Source organism: Hyaena hyaena, unplaced genomic scaffold, assembly GCF_003009895.1.
Source record: "Hyaena hyaena isolate Hyena2069 unplaced genomic scaffold, ASM300989v1 scaffold_4, whole genome shotgun sequence".
Classification (NCBI taxonomy): Eukaryota; Metazoa; Chordata; class Mammalia; order Carnivora; family Hyaenidae; genus Hyaena; species Hyaena hyaena.
The window spans coordinates 3,104,768-3,122,245 of record NW_024080636.1 but is presented as its reverse complement, the minus strand read 5'-3'; the positions used below and the strand labels follow the sequence as shown (position 1 = coordinate 3,122,245).

The following is a 17,478-nucleotide window of genomic DNA, read 5'->3' as shown; positions in this document are numbered from 1 at the left end:
ATGGGGTCAGGGAGAGGGGTGTTACAGTGCACACGTTGTACGTATGGCATCATCACATAAGCACCAATGACAATTGTACAGCAGCACCCATGGTAACAGCTTTGACCATTCAGTATCTGTGAGGTGTTCATTCCTTTCGGTGGGACCCAATCATGACTTTTGAGAATCCTTTGAAAATGACCAATTATGAGGTGAGTTCAAAGGGCCCACGTGGGGTTCAGGCAAGCGGTGAGAAATTGGCTAGTTTGTACAGAATAACTGTTTACAGTTCCCAGCCTTGACTCAGACCACAGGAATGTTTTTTGATTAGCTGATCTGAGGGTGGTCCGAGGATGGCTTCAGCCTTGAGCAATCTAAGGAACTGGGGCTACATGCAGCCCGAAGTTGCTCTTAATGGAGGCCTTAATTTCAAAATGACGTTACTTAGGCTCTTCATCACCACCTGAGCCTAAGTTGGATGCTTAACCGACCGAGCCACCCAGGCTCCCCAAGGGATGAATCTTTCAAAGAAAAGCCCTGAGTGGGAATTCCTCCTGGCTTGTGAGGATGAAAATCAAAAAGAGAAAACCCAGTTAGGTCACCTCCAAATTTCTCAAGGGAAACAAACTCCAACACCACATGTCCACACTCATGTCAACTGTCGTCCTTAATGAACATGGAGAAAATCAGAGGTGACTGGAGAAAGTGAGGCCAGGGCTGATCTTCCGCTCCTGGGCCTCAGCGGAAGGTGTCTGTGGACACAGGGTCTGTGGCGGGAAGTTACTGGTTACACACCACGGAGTCAAGCTGGCTGGCTTAATTACTTCCTTTGTAATATTCGACTTGTGATCAATAAGGGGCACCCGGCTGGCTCAGTCGGTGGAGCACACAACTCTTGATCTCAGGGTCATGAGTTTGAGCCCCATGTTCGGCACAGAGATTACTAAAATAATAATAATAAATTTTAAAATGTGACCAATGAAACTGAAGTGATGCCTAACTGATGCGTCACATTTACCCTTGTGGTCTAAGCAGCAGATCCGTTTCTCTGTCCCTCCCTCTGCGCTGCCCCCCACCTCCCAGTTCCCTCCACCCAGGCCCCCATGCTGCCTCCTCCTGACTTCACGGTCAGGGTCAGGCCATGTGCGCCCCCCGCCCCCGCTGCTTGGTATCAGCCCCTCCGGCTTTGGTGACCTTGTGACTGTCCACTCTGTTCCTACCTCCAGGTTCTGGCAGTTCCTTCTGCCCCACCAGCTGCGGGAACACATCACCTTACAGCCTGACCAGTCAGATCACCAGGAGCTCACATCCAGGTTCAAGACCATTCCAGGAGGCCAAGGCCAGAGAGCCCCTCCAGAGGCCAGCGCGGGCCTACACACAGGAGACACTGTTAAATGCAGTCCCTCAACAAGTATTGAGCACTTTCTGTATGCTAAGCTCTGGGCACGCAGGGGACTTCAGAGCAGAGTCCTGGCCCCCAGGGAGTCCAGTGGGGTGCGATGGGGCTGGGGGCAAACCATCCCCGACACAACATCACAACACCCGGCGCCGGGGATGACTTCAGCTCCAAGCCAAGTGCTACCAAGAGCCTGCCCGGAGGAGGGGGCAGCGCAGGCCGTGTGGAGGAGGGAACCTCTGACCTCCTGACAGCCAAACAGTGCGCTAGGGCTGTTGGGGATAGTGTCCCGGAGAGAGGGACGTTCGAAGGCCTGGAGGCGCCAGGGCTAAGCAGAGTCGGGGAATAAGGAGGCCGGGAGGCCCGGCGCGGCGCTCAGGGCCACCCTCCGAGGTTAGGCCAGGCGTGGCCCGGTGATTTCCGGATTTTAGGTCCGGATCCCATCGCGGGAGGGCGCCACCTTCCCCCTCTCTGGTGACGAGCGGGGCCCAGAGGAGGCCGACGTCCCCAGCCGCGGCCGCCCGGCGGGACCGACCCCGCCGCGCGCCACGCGCCCCTCCCTACGCCGCTCGGCCCCGCCCCTCCTCCGCGGTGACGCCGCCGGGGGGCGGGCCCTGGGCGCGGCGGCCCGACTGTCTCGGCGGCGGCGGAGCGAGCGAGGCGCGGCGCCACCATGGGGGCCCAGCTGAGCACGGTAGGCGGGGAGGGTGCGCGGGGGCGCGGGGGCGCGGGGGGCGCTAGGGGCAGGACGGGGTCGCGGGGTCGGCAGCGCGGGGCCCCCAGGCGCCCCGCCCCGCGCTGCCCGGGTGGGCGCCGCGACCCACGCCCCGGCCTCCATCGCCGGGACCCAGCCCTCCTCCAGGGGCGCGTGCGGGCGGCGGGCACCCGGCTGACCCGCACCGGGGCGCGCGGCCGCCGCCCGCATCCCTCCGGGTCCCGCCCCGTTGGAGGGCGGAGCGGGCTGCGCGTGAGCCCTGCGAGGCAGGGTGGGAGAGAGGGTGTGGCTGGGAAAGTTGGTGTGTGGCCCGGTGTGCAAGTGTGCGCGAGACAGTGTGAGTGTGCGTGAGTTTGAGAGCGCACATGTGCGGCTGCGCGTGGGTGTATGATACGCCCGGGTGTACTGTGAGTGTGCACGGGAGTGAGTGTGAGAATGTGAGTGCACGCGAGTTTGTGAGTGCAAGTGTGCGGCTGAGTGAATATATGAAGTGACGGATGTGAAGTGTGAGTGCACACGAGTTTGGGAGTGCACGTGTGTGGCTGAGTGTGAACACGGCACGGCCGGGTGTGCTGTGGAGTGACTGTGCACGAGAGTGTGTGAACGCACACGCGCGCGCCTGTGTGCAGATGTGTGACTGAGTGTGAGTATACAGAGTGGGTGTGGTGTGAAGTACTCGTGCATGAGAATATGAGTGGGTGTGAGGGTGTGTGGCTGAGTGCACGTGTGTGAGAGTATCTGAGAGCACGTGAATGTGGGAGGGGGGTGGGTGGGCTGTGGCTCCGTGGCAGGGTTTGTGGCTTCTCTGGGCACCGTGCCATGCTGCGCCCCTGCCTGCTGCTGGGAGAGGACCCAGCGCAGCTACCACCTAAAGACGTGTGAGGCCCTCACGGGGGAGCCCCGTTTCACAGATGAAGAAATGCGACTCACACTTGGCCACTTTCCTTGGCTGGGGGTGGGGGCTGAACTTGTGTGGCTCCAGAGTCCACCATCACGCTGTCACTTCTGGGTCTGCCCAGTGCCTCCCTCCCTCCCTCCTGCCTGGCCTGCGACCTCTCTGGGGTTTCTCAAAAGCCACAGTTGGGGGCCTGGGGGGGGCATGTGCTCCAGGCTGTAGCCCAAGGGCAGCCTCCCTCCCACCCCCACCCCGAAGGTGCTCTGGTCCCTGGAGCTGGCTGGGCACGGGGAGTGGCAGCAAGGCTGTACCGAGAGGATTAGGCCCAGAGCCACTTGCTGCCGCAACCACCTCCACCCCCGCTGGACCTGGAGGGCACCTGCCTCCTCCCTCTGGCTCTCCTGGCCCCAGGCTATTTGCTCCTGCAGCTGTGGCCCAGCCCAGGCCTCTGGGGGACATCCAGACCTAGGAGCGGCCTTGCTCAGGGCAAACCTGCGGGCATTACTCAGTGTAACGTGCTGACCCTCCTCCCTCATTGCCCAACCCTGGGCCCCCACCCCTGCTGTTTTCCCACAGTGCTTCTCACCTTCTCTCTGGCGCTGGTTGGATTTGTCACTGCGTCCCCAGCATGTGGTCGCTCCGTACATTTTCGCTGAACAGCCAAGGCCCCCTTGCAACCCCCTTGTGAGGGGTAGGGCCCCGTCTGGGAGTCAGGAGACTCACCAGCCCCACGCCCCCCACTCCCCCAGTCCAAGAGGTGGGCAGGAATTGCCTCTTCCTTGTGGGCCCTGCTGGGGTCCCCGCTTGGCCCAAGATGCCCGCAGCGGACCCCAGCCAGGCCTCCTGGCGCGCTGGCCCCGCTCGGTCTGCAGGAGGTCGGCGAGGCCGGCTTGGGCTCTGGGCACCAGACGTCTTATCTGGGAGGTGCAGGCTCTGATCCCCTCCTCCTATACTCTGGGGGGGCCCGCTCAGGGGCTGGCACTTGAGTCGGCCAATACCTGGGGGGAGCATTGGGGGTTTGGCCTGCCGTCCCGGACCGAGGCTCCCCTGCCCCCAACACGTGAGTGCTCAGTGGGCCCTGATAGACCGCCACCGCAGGTAGAGTCCCAGGCTTGCCTGCTGCCGCTGGCAGCTCGGTGTGGCTCTTCCGTGGCCTCGCTTCTGGCCGCCCCCACCCTCCCCCCTGGAATCAGGAGCCCCCCGCTGCAGAACTTCCTCCCCTCCCTCCCACTTCCTGAGAAGGGGACCCAGGGGGAGGTGGACACTCAGAGCCCAGCAGGACGGCTGGTGGGCGGCAGGCAGGTAAGTCTCCGCACCGGGACCCGGCGGCACCCAGGGAGGGCTAGGCCTGTGCACTCAGGCCCCACCTGGGTCGAGCGGGTGCCGGGGTCCTGGTTAGGGAATTCCAGGGGGTGGGCGGCTGGGCAGGGTGCCGTGTGGCGGGGGAAGGGCCACCCATCCCCTCAGTGGTGGGCGAGCTGGGGGGCTCCCTGGAGACGGCTGGGACTCTGGCTGCCCCTCCCCCTCTGCCCGTCTGTGTCAGCAGAGGTGAGAAAAAGCAGGTGGTGGGTCCCCCGGTGGGCCGAGCATGGCCTGTGGGGCATCAGGTCAATGCCTGGGGGGTAGTTGTCCCCTAGACCCACCCGAGGGGCTGTGGTGACTGTGTGTGTGAGTGTGAGTGTGTGTGCATGCATGTGCGTGTACACATGTGTACGTATGTGTGTCTGAGCAGCAAGGCTGAGGAGCTGGGGTGGAGCCTTGGCCTCCACTATCTGCCTCCTGTTTACTCTGCCCGCTACTCGCAGGGGTGGGGGTGGCGCCGTGGGCCAGGAAGGGGTACAGAGTCCGTTCCGCCCCCAGGTCCCAGGAACAGGGCCTCCCTGCCCCTTGTGAATCGGGTAAGGCCTCCAGGTTTCTTCCCATTGCTCCCCTTCCCCGGCCTCCGTCTGTCTTGCCCGCTGGCTGAAGCTCCTCAGGGCCCGGGTCCCCTGGCTGGTGTTCCCGAATGCCCCGCGGGCCCCGGTGGGTGTGCTCCCTGGGGTTCGTGGCCTGCAGGACTGACTGCCAGCGAGGGTCTGCCCACAGCTGCCTCCCCAGGAAGGGGTTTGTACCTCCGCAGTCCACAGGCACAGAGAGGCAGTGCTGTGCAGTGACTCAGCGCGTGGACTGCAGCCACGTGTGCCTGCGTTCAAGTCCTGGCCCTCGGGCCGGGTCTGTCCTCGCCTGAAACGGGCATGGTGACAGCCCCCCATCTCCTAGGCTTCAGGATCACGTGAGATAATAGGAGCAGGGCAGCTGTACCTCGCTCGGCAGGGCCCAGTTTTGGGGAGCGGAGGCTGCTGCTGACATTTATCAGCTGCCCACACGAGTGGCCCCTTCCGGCCACGGCTCTGGCCCTCCGATCCCTCCACGCGGCAGGTGTCCCTCACAGGATCAAAGCTGGGACCCCTGCCACCACCCCGGCCGGCCTGCACTCTGGGAGGATGTGGGTTTTTCAAAGGGACAAGATGAGCTGGGGCCTCGCCCTCGCCCCACGGGATCTGGCCTCTTGCCCTGGCTCCTGAAGCTTCCAGACAAAATAAAAAGAGTCAGAGACCTGGGGGGGCGGGGACGGGGCTTGTTGCTGTCCCTTCGTGAACTTATCCACAAATATTTATTGAGTGTCCCTGCTCTGAGCGCTGGGGATGCAATGGTGACGAGACCCGCAGATCCCCCCGCCCCCGCTTCTGGGGCTTCTGATCTAGGATCTGCTGTTTCGTGGCGACTGACCAGTCGTGGGCTCTGGCCCAGCCGTGTGAGCCCGGGCTGGTGTCCCGGGTCCGTGAGGCTGGTGCTCGGAAGCTGGAAGGTCTGTGCTGGGGCTGCAGCCGCCGTCCAGGCCCTGCCTGCAGAGCTGTTGACTTAACGAATCTTTTCCACAGCCGGCGTTTGTGGGCTTGGGGGCAGGCGCGAGATCAGTGATAGAAAATTGGGAACCAAAGCCCAGACTCCACCCAGGGCCTCCCTGAGCCTCGGTTTCCTCATGTGAAGAATGCAGTTGGCCTATTTCCCACCGCTGTGGGTCGGTGAGCAAATCCGGAGGAAGGTTCTCTGCAGGCAGACAGTGCCATGAGCCGCAGACCAGGCGGCCTTATTGTTATTAAACTTGGCTGTGCAGCTGTGTTGGGGGGGAATAAAACTCCAGCGAGCACCAAACAGAACTCCCATTGGCTCTTACTGTCATTCAAGTTCATCTCCGGGGCTCCCTACAACGGATTTCCTGCCAATGTAACTTCGCTCTGCTTTCTCCCTCACCAGTGTCCCCATGAATATGGCTTCTCTGGGCGACAAGGCAGGGCCCATAGCAGAGGAGTCTGCAGGATCATCCTCATTCCCAGGGGGTTTAGGGAGGGGAGCAGAGGCTTTGGAAGTCTGCTGAGGGCCTGATTATCTAGGGAGGGCCAGTCAGGGAAGATTTGACATTTCAGCTGGGCTCTGAAGGATGAATAGGAGTTCGCTGGTTGGGTGAGGGAGGAGGAAGGGCACTTGGGGCAGAAAGAAGAGCGTGCAAAGGCCTGAAGCAGGAAGGGCTTTCAGCCAGTGTCATAGCCATATAGTAGGGACCTTGAGTGTCGCAGGCGGTGGGAGCCATCGTGGGTGTTTGAGGAGGGGGTGGGTGGCCTGTTGGTTTGGCCGTTGGGGCGTCATCACGATATCGGACTGTGGTGGAGCGAGTGGGATTCGGGCCTTGGGCTCGGTGGCTGGGGCACAGAGAGCACAGCTGTCCTGGGAGGTGGCTCGGGAAGGGCCAGACAGGCCTGGGGGTGAGTCCTGGCTCCACCCCTGACTTGCTGTGGGACCGCGGGCAAGTCACTTAACGTCCCTGAGAAACAGGACAACAGCATCGCTTGTGCAAGCCCTGGCTTTGGTGGACCTGGGGCAAGCCACTAGCCTGCTCTGGGCCTCCGTCTCCTTCCCTGTGACTTGGTGGTAATCACAGCGCCTCCAGCCGAGGGGAAAGCGAGGATCATCTCAGGGAGCTCACGGCCCTCTCTTGGAGCGGTGCCAGCTTGGGGACATTTGCCGCGTCTGCTCTGGGCATGGCCTTCTCCGTCTTCCATTCTCCCCAGCCCTGGATGAGACTGTCCTGGTGCACTGGAGGGGGGTGGGGCCTGGAGAGGCCACGATTCCGTCCTGACGTCCTGAGCTGGGGCTTTAATGAAGGCCTAGAATGAGACCCAGGGTGGGTGAAACGCTGCGTGGGGCCTGGGGCGGTGCCTGGGACTCGGCAGGTGCTGGTTAAACGGGCAGTGGTGGGTGGGGCTGGAGAGGGGAGCCTTGGCTGGCTCCCATGTTCCTTCAGCCCCATCAGTCACAGGCCAGGGGCCCCGTGGGGGGAGGCCCTGCCTGAGAGAGAGGCACATTGTTCCGACCCAACAAAGGGCCTGTAACCACAGCTGCAACAGGGTAACTTGAAGCCGCTGGGCCGGTCTGGGGAGCCGCGGCCTGGCCTGGGATCTTGGTGCGTCTGCCCTTCCTTCACTTGACGATTCCATCTCCCCAGTGGTAGAGGCCCCCTGAGGCTGTCAGGAGAAGCTCCTGCGAGTGCGCCCACCTTCCTCTGTGACCTGGGCACCCCCATCTCATCTCGTGTCTTGACTCCCCCAGGCGGTTAGCAGAGCGGTAGCTCTTACCTTCCTTCTACAGATGAGAACACCGAGGCTCAGGTACTCGGCCAGAAAACCCTCCCTGGGTTGATACAAAGTGGGGAGTCCTGGGAAGGCTTCTAGGAAGCCAGGGAGCAGTATGGTGGGCCTTGAGAGGGCAGGGTCCTCTCACCCACCCCTGAGTAGAGCAAGGGGCACTTCTAGGTCTACACTCTGCAGAATATGCGACCTTAAGAAGCCCACAAAGGAAACCGAGAGGGCTTGCGAGCAAAGAATTTGGCTTGGAGCTTCCTGGCAACCAAGGCAAAAAGGGGAACTAGTAGGATTATGATCAGAAGAACACATGGTCATTTGCTGAGAGAACTGAAGTCAGGGAGGTGTACTGGTGATGGGTGCTGAACAGAATATGAGACATTTTTCCAGAGAAGCAGTGTTTTGTGTGAACTTTTGGATCTCAGCCTTACTGTTTGAACCACCAGTGTGGGCTCCCACCCACCCACCCCTATTTTTAGTTTGAAATGACTTCAAACTTACAGTAATGTTGCAAGAATGTATAAAGAATTCTTGTATACTTTTTACCCAATGGGCCAACTGTAAACATTTACTGTATTTGCTTTATTAGGTGTGTGTATATGTTTTATTATTATTTTTTTAACTAATTGAGAGTAAGTCACAGATACAGGGTCCCTAAATACTTCAGTGTGTGTCTCCTAATAGCAAGGACAGGGTGGTGATCAAATCAGGAAAGCGGCGTTGATACATTGCTCGTATCTAATCTATGGGCCTTAGTGCATATTTTGCCAGTTGCCTCAGTGTTGACTGTTACGACTCATTTATTTTTTGCCCAGGATTTAATCCAAAACCACACATCACATTCTGTTGTTCTGTCGCTTTGGCCTCTGTATTGGTTCCCCGGGATTGGGTGAAAATCACCACAAACGAGCATAAAAGAAATTACTCCCTCCAAGTTCTGGAGGCCGGAGGTCTGAAATCAAGGTATTTGAGGCCACGCTCTCTGGGAATCTAGGGGAGGGTCCTTCTTATCTCTTCCTGCTTCTGGTGGCTGTCGTGACACTTGTCACGGGGTGTAGGGCCCTCCAGGGTAATCCAAGATGACCTCATCTCGAGACCCTTAGTCAAGACCTTTTTTCCAAGTAATGTCACATTCCCAGGATCTGGGTGGATTTATTTTGAGGGGGCCACCATTCAACCCACTAGAGCTTCCTTTAATCTAGAGCGGTTCTCCGACCTTTTGTTTTTTTGTGCCATTGACATTGCTGAGGGGTCCTGGCCAGTTATTCTGGAGAATGGCCCTCACCGTTTCCTCATGGCTGCAGACAGATGGCAATGATCCCATTTCACAGATGGGGAAACAGCTCAGAGAGGCTAAGTGATTTGCCCAGGGACCAAACCGGCTAGAAAGTACAGGTGGCCAGTCGTCTTTCTTTGCAAGGTGGTTCTCTCCAAATAAACCTAAGCGGGGAGCTGTCTGCCATGAGATTTCGGTTTTGTCTGTTTTTTATAAATCAAAGCCGCCTCTTAGAGTCTGTAAGGTTGAGATGTGGGGTCCAGGGGGTTGGCAAGGAGGAGCCTCTCCTGCCTCAGCAGAGTGAGCCTGGGCCGGTTATTTAAGAGCGTGATCAGGGAAGCAGATGGACTCAGGTGCAGCTCCCCACCCGCCAGCTGTGTGACTGTGGCCAGGTTGCTTCACCTCTCTGAGCTGTTTGCTCATCTGCAACCCTATGAGGGTTGTCGTGAGATTAACACCTGTGTGGGGCTCAGCATGGTGCTGAGTAGTAGACCCTCAGAGTTTCAGCGGACCTTGCACATCACCTGGTCCAGTTAGTTCAGAGAGGGTAAGAAACTTACCTAGGATCACACAACCACCAAGCAGCAGAGCCTCCCAGAGCCCAGTTCAGTGCCTCAGCTGTCCCTCACACCTGCAGGCAGAATCCCGGGGCTCAGGGGCTTGTCTGTCTAAATAGAGCCAGCCCTTGACATCACTTAATAGGACCAGGGAAACTGACTAAAGGAAGGGGAGGAGGGAGGGAGCACAGGTACACAGTGCTCAAGGTTAAGCATAGTTACTTGTGCACTTTACTCTGAGCTTCCCAGCAGCCAAAGTGAAAAGGGATACATGCCCAGTTATGTGGCTTTCTTTGTCCTGGTTCCTCTGGGAAATGGAGCTTTTCCAGTGACTTCGGAATACGCTGAGAGGTTTCTTGTGTCTTGTTTCTGTAACTTCTCTCAGCCGGCACCAAAGCAGATGATGGGTGCCCTGGATGAGGATGTAGGGAGAGGGTGCTCCTGGAAGAGGGGACGGCATGAGCAGAGAGAGGCCCGGAGGTGTGACGTGACTGGCGTGTTTGCGGGAAAGGCAGGCCTCAGGCCCTCCCGGGGCCTGCGCTGACCCCGTGGGTCTGCCCCTGTCATTGCAGTTGGGCCACGTGGTCCTGTCCCCAGTGTGGTTCCTCTACGGCCTCCTCATGAAGCTGTTCCATCGCTCTGCCCCGGCCATCACTCTTGAGAGCCCGGACATCAAGTACCCACTGCGGCTCATCGACAAGGAGGTGAGTGTGGGGCGCCGTGGGGGCTGCGGGGCGCGGGCCCCCAGAGGCTCCGCTCTCTCCCTGTCTGCATCATACCATTTGTTGGCACCTGCTGTGTGCTCAGGGCACCCCCCCCCCCGAAGTGGGTCCTATTTGCCCACCTCACAGAGGGAACATTGAAGTGACTTCCCTTTTTTAAGCGTCCGACTTTCGCTCAGGTCATGATCTCGCGGTTCGTGGGTTCGAGCCCCGCGTCGGGCTCTGTGCTGACTGCCAGCTCGGAGCCTGGAGCCTGTTTCAGTCTGTGACTCCTTCTCTCTCTGACCCTCCCCTGCTCACGCTGTCTTTCTCTCTCTCTCTCTCTCTCTCCTAGAAATAAATAAAAACACACACACAAAAAAACAAAAAACTGAAGTGACTTCCCTTTCTAAGGCTACCAGTGAGTGGCACAGGGATTCGAACCTACATCTCTGACCACAGAGCCTGTTCTCTGAACCCCCCTCTCTATCCCACGGAAGGTCAGAGCAAGAGGGACCCCTAGGGACTTTTGGGTCTAAGCACCCATTGAGCAGATGGGAAGACAGAGGGCAAAAGAGGGTAGGGGGGTATCGGAGGTCACACTGTGAGTTAGAGGAGGAACCAGGACTCAGGCCTGCCTCCGCCTTGGTCCCCCAGGCTTCCCACCCCGGTGCCCCCCTTCCTCAAAGCTCATGACTTCTCCTCGCCCCCACGGCCATCAGCTCAGGGTCTGGTGCTCCCTGGACCCAGATATCCTTTGCATCTGTGCAGATTCCCTGCGTGATCGCACTCTCTCCGCGGCTCCGCCTGCCCCTCTGGAAGGCTCACTCCGCCCTCCCTGTTTGAGCTTTTCCCTTTAAACTTCTGATTGCAATTAAAACCATCCTCTCCTTCCCTTGCCCTGCCTCCTGGGGCAGCTGCTTTTCTCCTCTCTCTCCCCCATCAGAGCCCCTCCCTTGTGCTATTTCTGGCTGCCCGGCTGCCTCGGAAGGGGTGTGACAGGGAAAACTGAGTCATGGAGTGGAGAAAGTCACCTGCAAGGCCCTGAACCCTGGGCCCCCGCTGCACCCGAGGCTCCACACCAGTCTCAAGGCCCCGAGCACAGGACTCGGGCTTCCTGAGCGGTTTTCGTACCAGGAGTTCACAGAAAAGTCAAAAAAACAAAGAGAGGGGGTAAAAAAAAAAAACAACCCACCACTTCCCAGATGAGACATTTGGACAATTTTAATTCCAGAAGTAACGCGTGATTCATATGTGTTCACTGTAAAAATTCTGATAAAGTACGAACATCCCATTCTTCCCATCCCGCTCACGCCACCCCTGTGGCATAGGGTCCCACGCGAGCCACCTTCTGGGCGTCACGTTCATATATATGACGGGTGGAGTTTTAGTTGTGTGTCTATTTATTGTTTCTCTCTCTTTTTTTTTTTTTTAACTTTTTTAATGTTTAGTATCTTAGAGAGAGAGAGAGAGCGACAGAATGTGGGGGGGGGGGGCAGAGAGAGAAGGAGACACAGAATCTGAAACAGGCTCCAGGCTTCAGCCGTCAGCACAGAGCCCCGTGCGGGGCTTGAACCCATGAGCTGTGAGATCATGACCTGAGCTGAAGTTGGCCACTTAACCGACTGAGCCGCCCAGGTGCCCCTGTCTCTTTTTTAATAACCTGATTAAAAAAATTTTTTTTATTAATAATATTTGAGAGACAGAGAAAGAAAGCACATGAGCGGGGAAGGGGCAGAGAGGATCCAAAGCAGGCTCGAACTCACGAACCGTGAGATCATGACCTGGGCCGAAGCTGGACGCTTACCCAACTGAGCCCCAATAACCTGATATTTTTTACCCAGCCGTACAACATAGACACCTTATCATGTCTAACTCAAAGCTGAATCATTTTTTTTAATCTTTATTTATTGTTTTATTGTTGGGGGCGGGGAGGGGAGAGACAGAGGATCCAAAGTGGGCTCTGTGCTGGTAGCAGAGGGTCCCAGGCGGGGCTCAAACTTACTAACCGTGAGATCATGACCTGAGCCGAAGTTGGATGCTTAACCACTGAGCCACCCAGACGCCCCTAGTTCATTATTATTACTTTTTAAATTTATTTATCTTTGGGAAGGCATAAGCGGGGGAGGGGAAGAGGGAGGGGGACAGAGGATCCAGAGCAGGCTCTGCACTGACAGGCTTGATAGCGGTGAGCCCGACGCAGGGCTCGAACCCACAAACTGCGAGATCATGACCTGAGCCAAAGCTGGCCGCTCAGCCGGCTGAGCCCCCTCCCCCCAGTGTCCCCCTAGTTCATTGATGACTGTCTAGTATTTCCTCATAGGGACGTCACACAATGGACCCCCCAGTTCCCTTTGAGCCTGCGGCAAATGTCCCAGCAGTTAAATCTGCCCCCTCACCCGTGATAGCCTAGTGGTGGCTTTTGGGGGTCAGCAGGTGGGTCTAATTTTGGATACTTTTGCTAGGCTCCCCCACGGGCATAGGGAGGCCCCGACCGCCTGCCCTTCCCAGACCCGCTGACCTGCAAGGCCCCCCCGGAGCTCTGGGGGTTGGCTGCTCCACTCCTCCTGGCCAGCACGGAGCTGAGCTCTGCACTGACGTCAGCCGCGTGACTTGCTGTGCCTCGCTAGCGCTGTCCGGCGCAGTGACTAGCTGTGTTTTCCCCTCGTTTCTCTTCTTCCAAAAACTGCCTGGCTATGGGTTCCTGACCTTGAGCCCCAGGACCAGTTGATAATCCTGGAATCCGTTCCCAGGAGGCGTCGGGGCTCAGTTTGCAAGGTTTCCGGGGGCTGCGGCTTCAGGCCTGGGCTGCCGGGGCCGAGGGACCGCTGGCTGCCAGGCCCGGTGTCCTGAGCGGTGGCTGCGCTCTGGTTTCCTGCGATCAGACCCCCTGGCTCTGCTTGCACACTTCGGGGACACTCAGAGTGAGGATTCTGTCGTCCCAAGCGGTGACACCATGTCCGGGAGCACACGTTGCCACATCGCCTAGTCTCCTGTGGGCGTGACTGTGTGCGGGACAGCCGCGCCTTCCGAACGGCCCCTCGGCGCCCAGGCTCCTGGCGGCACCTGGTGCAGGGAGACCCCACAGGGGCCTTGTCTCGGCCCTGCCCCTGCTTTGCCAGCCCAGGGCCCGAGCTCTTCCTGCTACCCCAGGACACTGTCCAAGCTGATGGCAGCATTGGATCCTCCCTCTTGCCCCCGGAATTTTCTGGGCCACATGACAGCCTTCCTTTGGGATCCCGAGTTCATCCCTTACCCTGACCACCTTGCTATGTGGCCCTGGGTGGGTCCCTGCCCTTCTCTGGGCCAGTGAGAGCAGAGGTCCACCCGGTGCTTGCACACACATGTGTGGCTCGTGTGTCCCCATGCACCAGCATCGCTTCTCGGTCACACTGGGCACCAGGAGCTCGGAGGTCGGGGGCCGCCCTGCCCTGGGTGCCGCGTAACAGCTCGGGCCTCCCTGCAGGTCATCAACCATGACACCCGGCGGTTCCGCTTCGCCCTGCCGTCGCCCCAGCACATCCTGGGCCTCCCCGTCGGTGAGTGCAGCCCTGACCCAGGCCGGGCCGGGCCGGGTGCCAGGTCAGAGAGGTGGCAGCTTTGCACTTGAACTAGGGAGAGTGGGGAAGGCTTCAAGGAGAGGGTGATGGCCATGCTGGGCCTTCAAGGATGAGCGTCAGCCTGAGAGGGGAAGGCCCTGCTGTCCCCGGCGGTGCCACCAGCACGAGCAAAGGTGTGGCCGCAGGAAGCCGGGACCTGGCGCGAGCCCCTGTGCGGGCAGGAAGGGGGCCGGGGAGCTGAGGCCAGGCCCAGCTTTGGGTACGGGGTGGGGCAAAGGGCAGCGGGCTGACTAGACTCGGTGGGCCGTGCAGGGATAGTTGGCGGCCCCCCTGAACTCCCGGAGTCACGCCTCCTTGTCCCGCAGGCCAGCACATCTACCTCTCAGCCCGGATCGATGGAAACCTGGTCATCCGGCCCTACACGCCCGTCTCCAGCGATGACGACAAGGGTTTTGTGGACCTGGTCATCAAGGTGAGGTTTCGGGGCCGTGACCGCGTGGGGCAGGGGTGACCTGCTCTCCGAAGGCCCAGTGCTCACCCCGGACCTGGTTTCTGAGTGAACCGCAAACTATGATTTACCAGCAAAAGCCGGATGTGGGGGCTGTGGCAGAGGGCAGGCGCGGGCGCAGGGGCTCAGGGTGAGTGTCTTCAACCCAGGACAGGGCATCTGCAGAAGAGAAACCAGGAAGGTGGGCCAGCGCGTGCAGGGCTCACTTTCCTGCTCTGGGACGGGCAAAGCCTGGGGCGCTGGGCGCCTGGGGGAGGCCCACGGTGCCCGCTTCACCGCACTTGGTCACACGGCCTCTGTGACCAGCAGGGCCTTTCCTGAGCACACCTCCCTTGGGCCCCCTCGGGAGCAGCGTGAGGAGCTCGGGGCTGTCGTCTGGAGAGCTGGGGTCCATCGCGGGTCGGGTGAGCGCACGCTGCGGAGGTGCAGCCGTTAGCATCGGAGAGGCGCAGGACATCTGGCGTGGATCTTAAAAATCCTCACATTGAGTGGAAAAAGCAGTGCCAACCAAGGCGCAGAACACTTCTGTAAAAACTAGAAGCACAGGCTTTCCAGAATGACCTGTGTTCTCGGAAATGTGAATCAGCCCAGGCCGGTGGGCGTGGGCTGCCGGAGACCCTCCCAGCAGGGGCCCGGACCCCCATGGGCACCCTGGCTCGGCGTTCCTGCGGACCAGCCTGACTGTCCTCCCTCCGCTGCGTGGGCCCCCTCACTGGGCCCTTCGTGGTGGAGCGACAGGCAGGGACCCCTCTCGGCCACAGCTGAGGCCCAGGGCCTGTGAGGGTAGGAAGGGAGCTGGGCCTGTGGATCTAGGCTGTGGCCTGGTCCCTCCTTAGCTTGGTGTCATTCCGACTGTGCTGGGTGCTCAGGCCCACCCTCGGGGGCCTGTCTTTGCCTGGAGAGCGGACGCCCTTGCTCCAGGGGAGGAGCCCATGAGACCAAGCGCCTGGAATGGCACCAGGGCTGAGGCAGGTGGGGTGATGGGCGCTGCTCCCTTCGACAGGCAACGGAGGGGTGAGGTGTGGGGGCCCGGGACGCATTGCCCAGACAGAGAGCAAGGAAAAGGGCCTTCCTGGTGCAAAGGCCCTGAGGTCAGAAGGAGGCTTATAGACTGATGCAGCCAAAGGGCAGGGTGTTTTGGAGGACAAGAAGGGACAGGTTGGGGGGCCAGGCAGGGCTTTGGGGGCCCGGTACGATTTGGGGCTTTGTCCAGAAGGAAGGGGAAGGTAGCCTGATTGGAACCTCTGTTCTTGTTGAAATCACTCTAGCCGGACGTGCAGAAGGTGTTGGGGGTGGGGGGGATCCAAGTGGAGGATGGGAGGCTCAGGAAGACCAGACCCTCCTGGCTCAGGGACTTTGCTCCCTGCTCCCTGTTGGCCCTGGACAAAGGCCAGAGTCCTGGCCCGCATACCTCTCCCTGTCCCTGCACCCTCCCCACGCCGACACTTCCCCTGCACTCTGGCCAGGATGAGCTCTTCTTTCTCCCCAGAGGCCCAGGCGCCCTCTCCCTGCCCATCACTCCTGCCTGCCCCTCAGGCCTGGGCAGGGCGAGCAGCTCACAGTCTCCTCATCAGTCTCTCTCTTGTAGCACTTCCTTTCTCCCAAAGGGGAAGCCCCAAAGGGCACAGGAAGGAAGTCGCTCCAGGAATGCTGTTTCTATGACAGCACAAAATGGAAAGAATGAGGATGCACAGGAGGGGTGGGCCGAGACCCCCCCCCCCCGCCCCCCGCAAGGCTTTTCTGTGCTGATAGCATGGGAATCTCCCATAGGGAGGGGGCAGGAGTCAGTTCTGGGTAGAACATTAATACAGTTAATACAGCAGGCCCTCGGGTCTCCCTGTGCAGCAGGCTGAGGCTGTGTCCCGAAGGGATGTTGGGGAAGAGCGGACTCCCCGCCCCTACGTGGGCAAGCCACACACTGGCCGCAGGAGAAACCCAGAAGAGGCTCCCCCCTTCCCTCCGCGGCCCAGAGCTTACCCCGGTGACCCTATGAACGGGACCAAGCACCCGGGCCTGTCTTGCAGGTTTACTTCAAAGACACCCATCCCAAGTTTCCTGCCGGGGGGAAGATGTCCCAGTACCTGGAAAGCATGAAGATCGGAGACACCATTGAGTTCCGGGGCCCAAATGGGCTGCTGGTCTACCAGGGCAAAGGTGAGTGGGGTTGGAACCCCCTTAGGCTCTGTGGGCACAGTGAATGCGGGGTGCCGGCCCGATGCTGCTGCTGTCTGGGTGGGTGACTCTTGTCGGGCTGGCCGGCTCCTCTCTGGGGCCTCAGTTTACTCAGCCGTGGAGGAAGGAAATTGGCCAGCATGGGGGTTGCAGACCGGCTGCCCTTGGGGACCAGATGTGGCCCCCAGACCAGCTTTGTTTGGCTGAAAACAAGTGAAAGCTCCGAGCTGGAGCACGTCTGGCTCCCCAGCCTCCCCACTGCCCCCCACCCCCTCCGTGGTGGGAGCCCCTTGCTCCTCTGGGCCCGTATCCCCTCCCGGCCCCCAGCTGGCTGGGGTTGTCCGGCGGCCGCCCCCACCTCAGACCCCCGGAGCAGGGCCGGTTCTCCAACCTGTCCAGCCCCCGGCACAGCGTGTCTGAGAGCCGGGGGCTCCCCATCCCCTTCTCCCTTCTCTCCGCAGGGAAGTTTGCCATCCGCCCAGACAAGAAATCCAACCCGGTCATCAGGACGGTGAAGTCTGTCGGCATGATTGCAGGAGGAACTGGTATGTGGACCCAGAGTCCTTCGCTGAGGCCTCAGCAGGCAGATGTCACGGGTCAGGGTCAGGGTCAGGGCACAGATAGAAGCAGTTGTGAGCTCCCCAAGGCCAGGAGCCCATGCCTGCTTGTCATGACCCCTCCCTCCCCGCCGTGTGCTTGCCCGCACTGGGCCTGTGCCACTGTATACAGCGGGTACTCATCAGTGTTGGGCGGGCTGCTGTTTTGCAGGCATCACCCCAATGCTACAGGTGATCCGCGCCATCATGAAAGACCCAGATGACCACACCGTGTGCCACCTGCTCTTTGCCAACCAGGTCAGTGGCGTTCCCATGATACGCAGGCCCCTGTGGGCGCCCGTCGGGGCGTCTGCACGGCTCTGTGGCTGAAACATGAGGTCCTCTGAGCGTCCTGTGCTCGGGTAGCCTTCGCGGTAGCCAGTGGGCATCAGGCTTTTCAGTCCAGAGCCGGGGGTCTGACCTGAGTGGGGCTGCTTGGGGGAT

General features: G+C 59.8%; 1 protein-coding gene across 1 annotated transcript in view; it reads left to right on the top strand.

Moving 5' to 3' along the window:
* The first annotated feature begins 1,963 nt into the window (after positions 1–1,963).
* LOC120234376 (NADH-cytochrome b5 reductase 3) overlaps positions 1,964–17,478 on the top strand; it is a 27,680-nt gene continuing 12,165 nt past the window's right edge. The window contains exons 1-7 of the mRNA XM_039236219.1: positions 1,964–2,069; positions 10,070–10,201; positions 13,665–13,737; positions 14,124–14,230; positions 16,291–16,420; positions 16,900–16,983; positions 17,207–17,292. Of these exons, the coding sequence (XP_039092150.1) occupies positions 2,049–2,069; positions 10,070–10,201; positions 13,665–13,737; positions 14,124–14,230; positions 16,291–16,420; positions 16,900–16,983; positions 17,207–17,292 (633 nt within the window). The 5' untranslated portion in view covers positions 1,964–2,048. The remainder of the gene's footprint in view (positions 2,070–10,069; positions 10,202–13,664; positions 13,738–14,123; positions 14,231–16,290; positions 16,421–16,899; positions 16,984–17,206; positions 17,293–17,478) is intronic.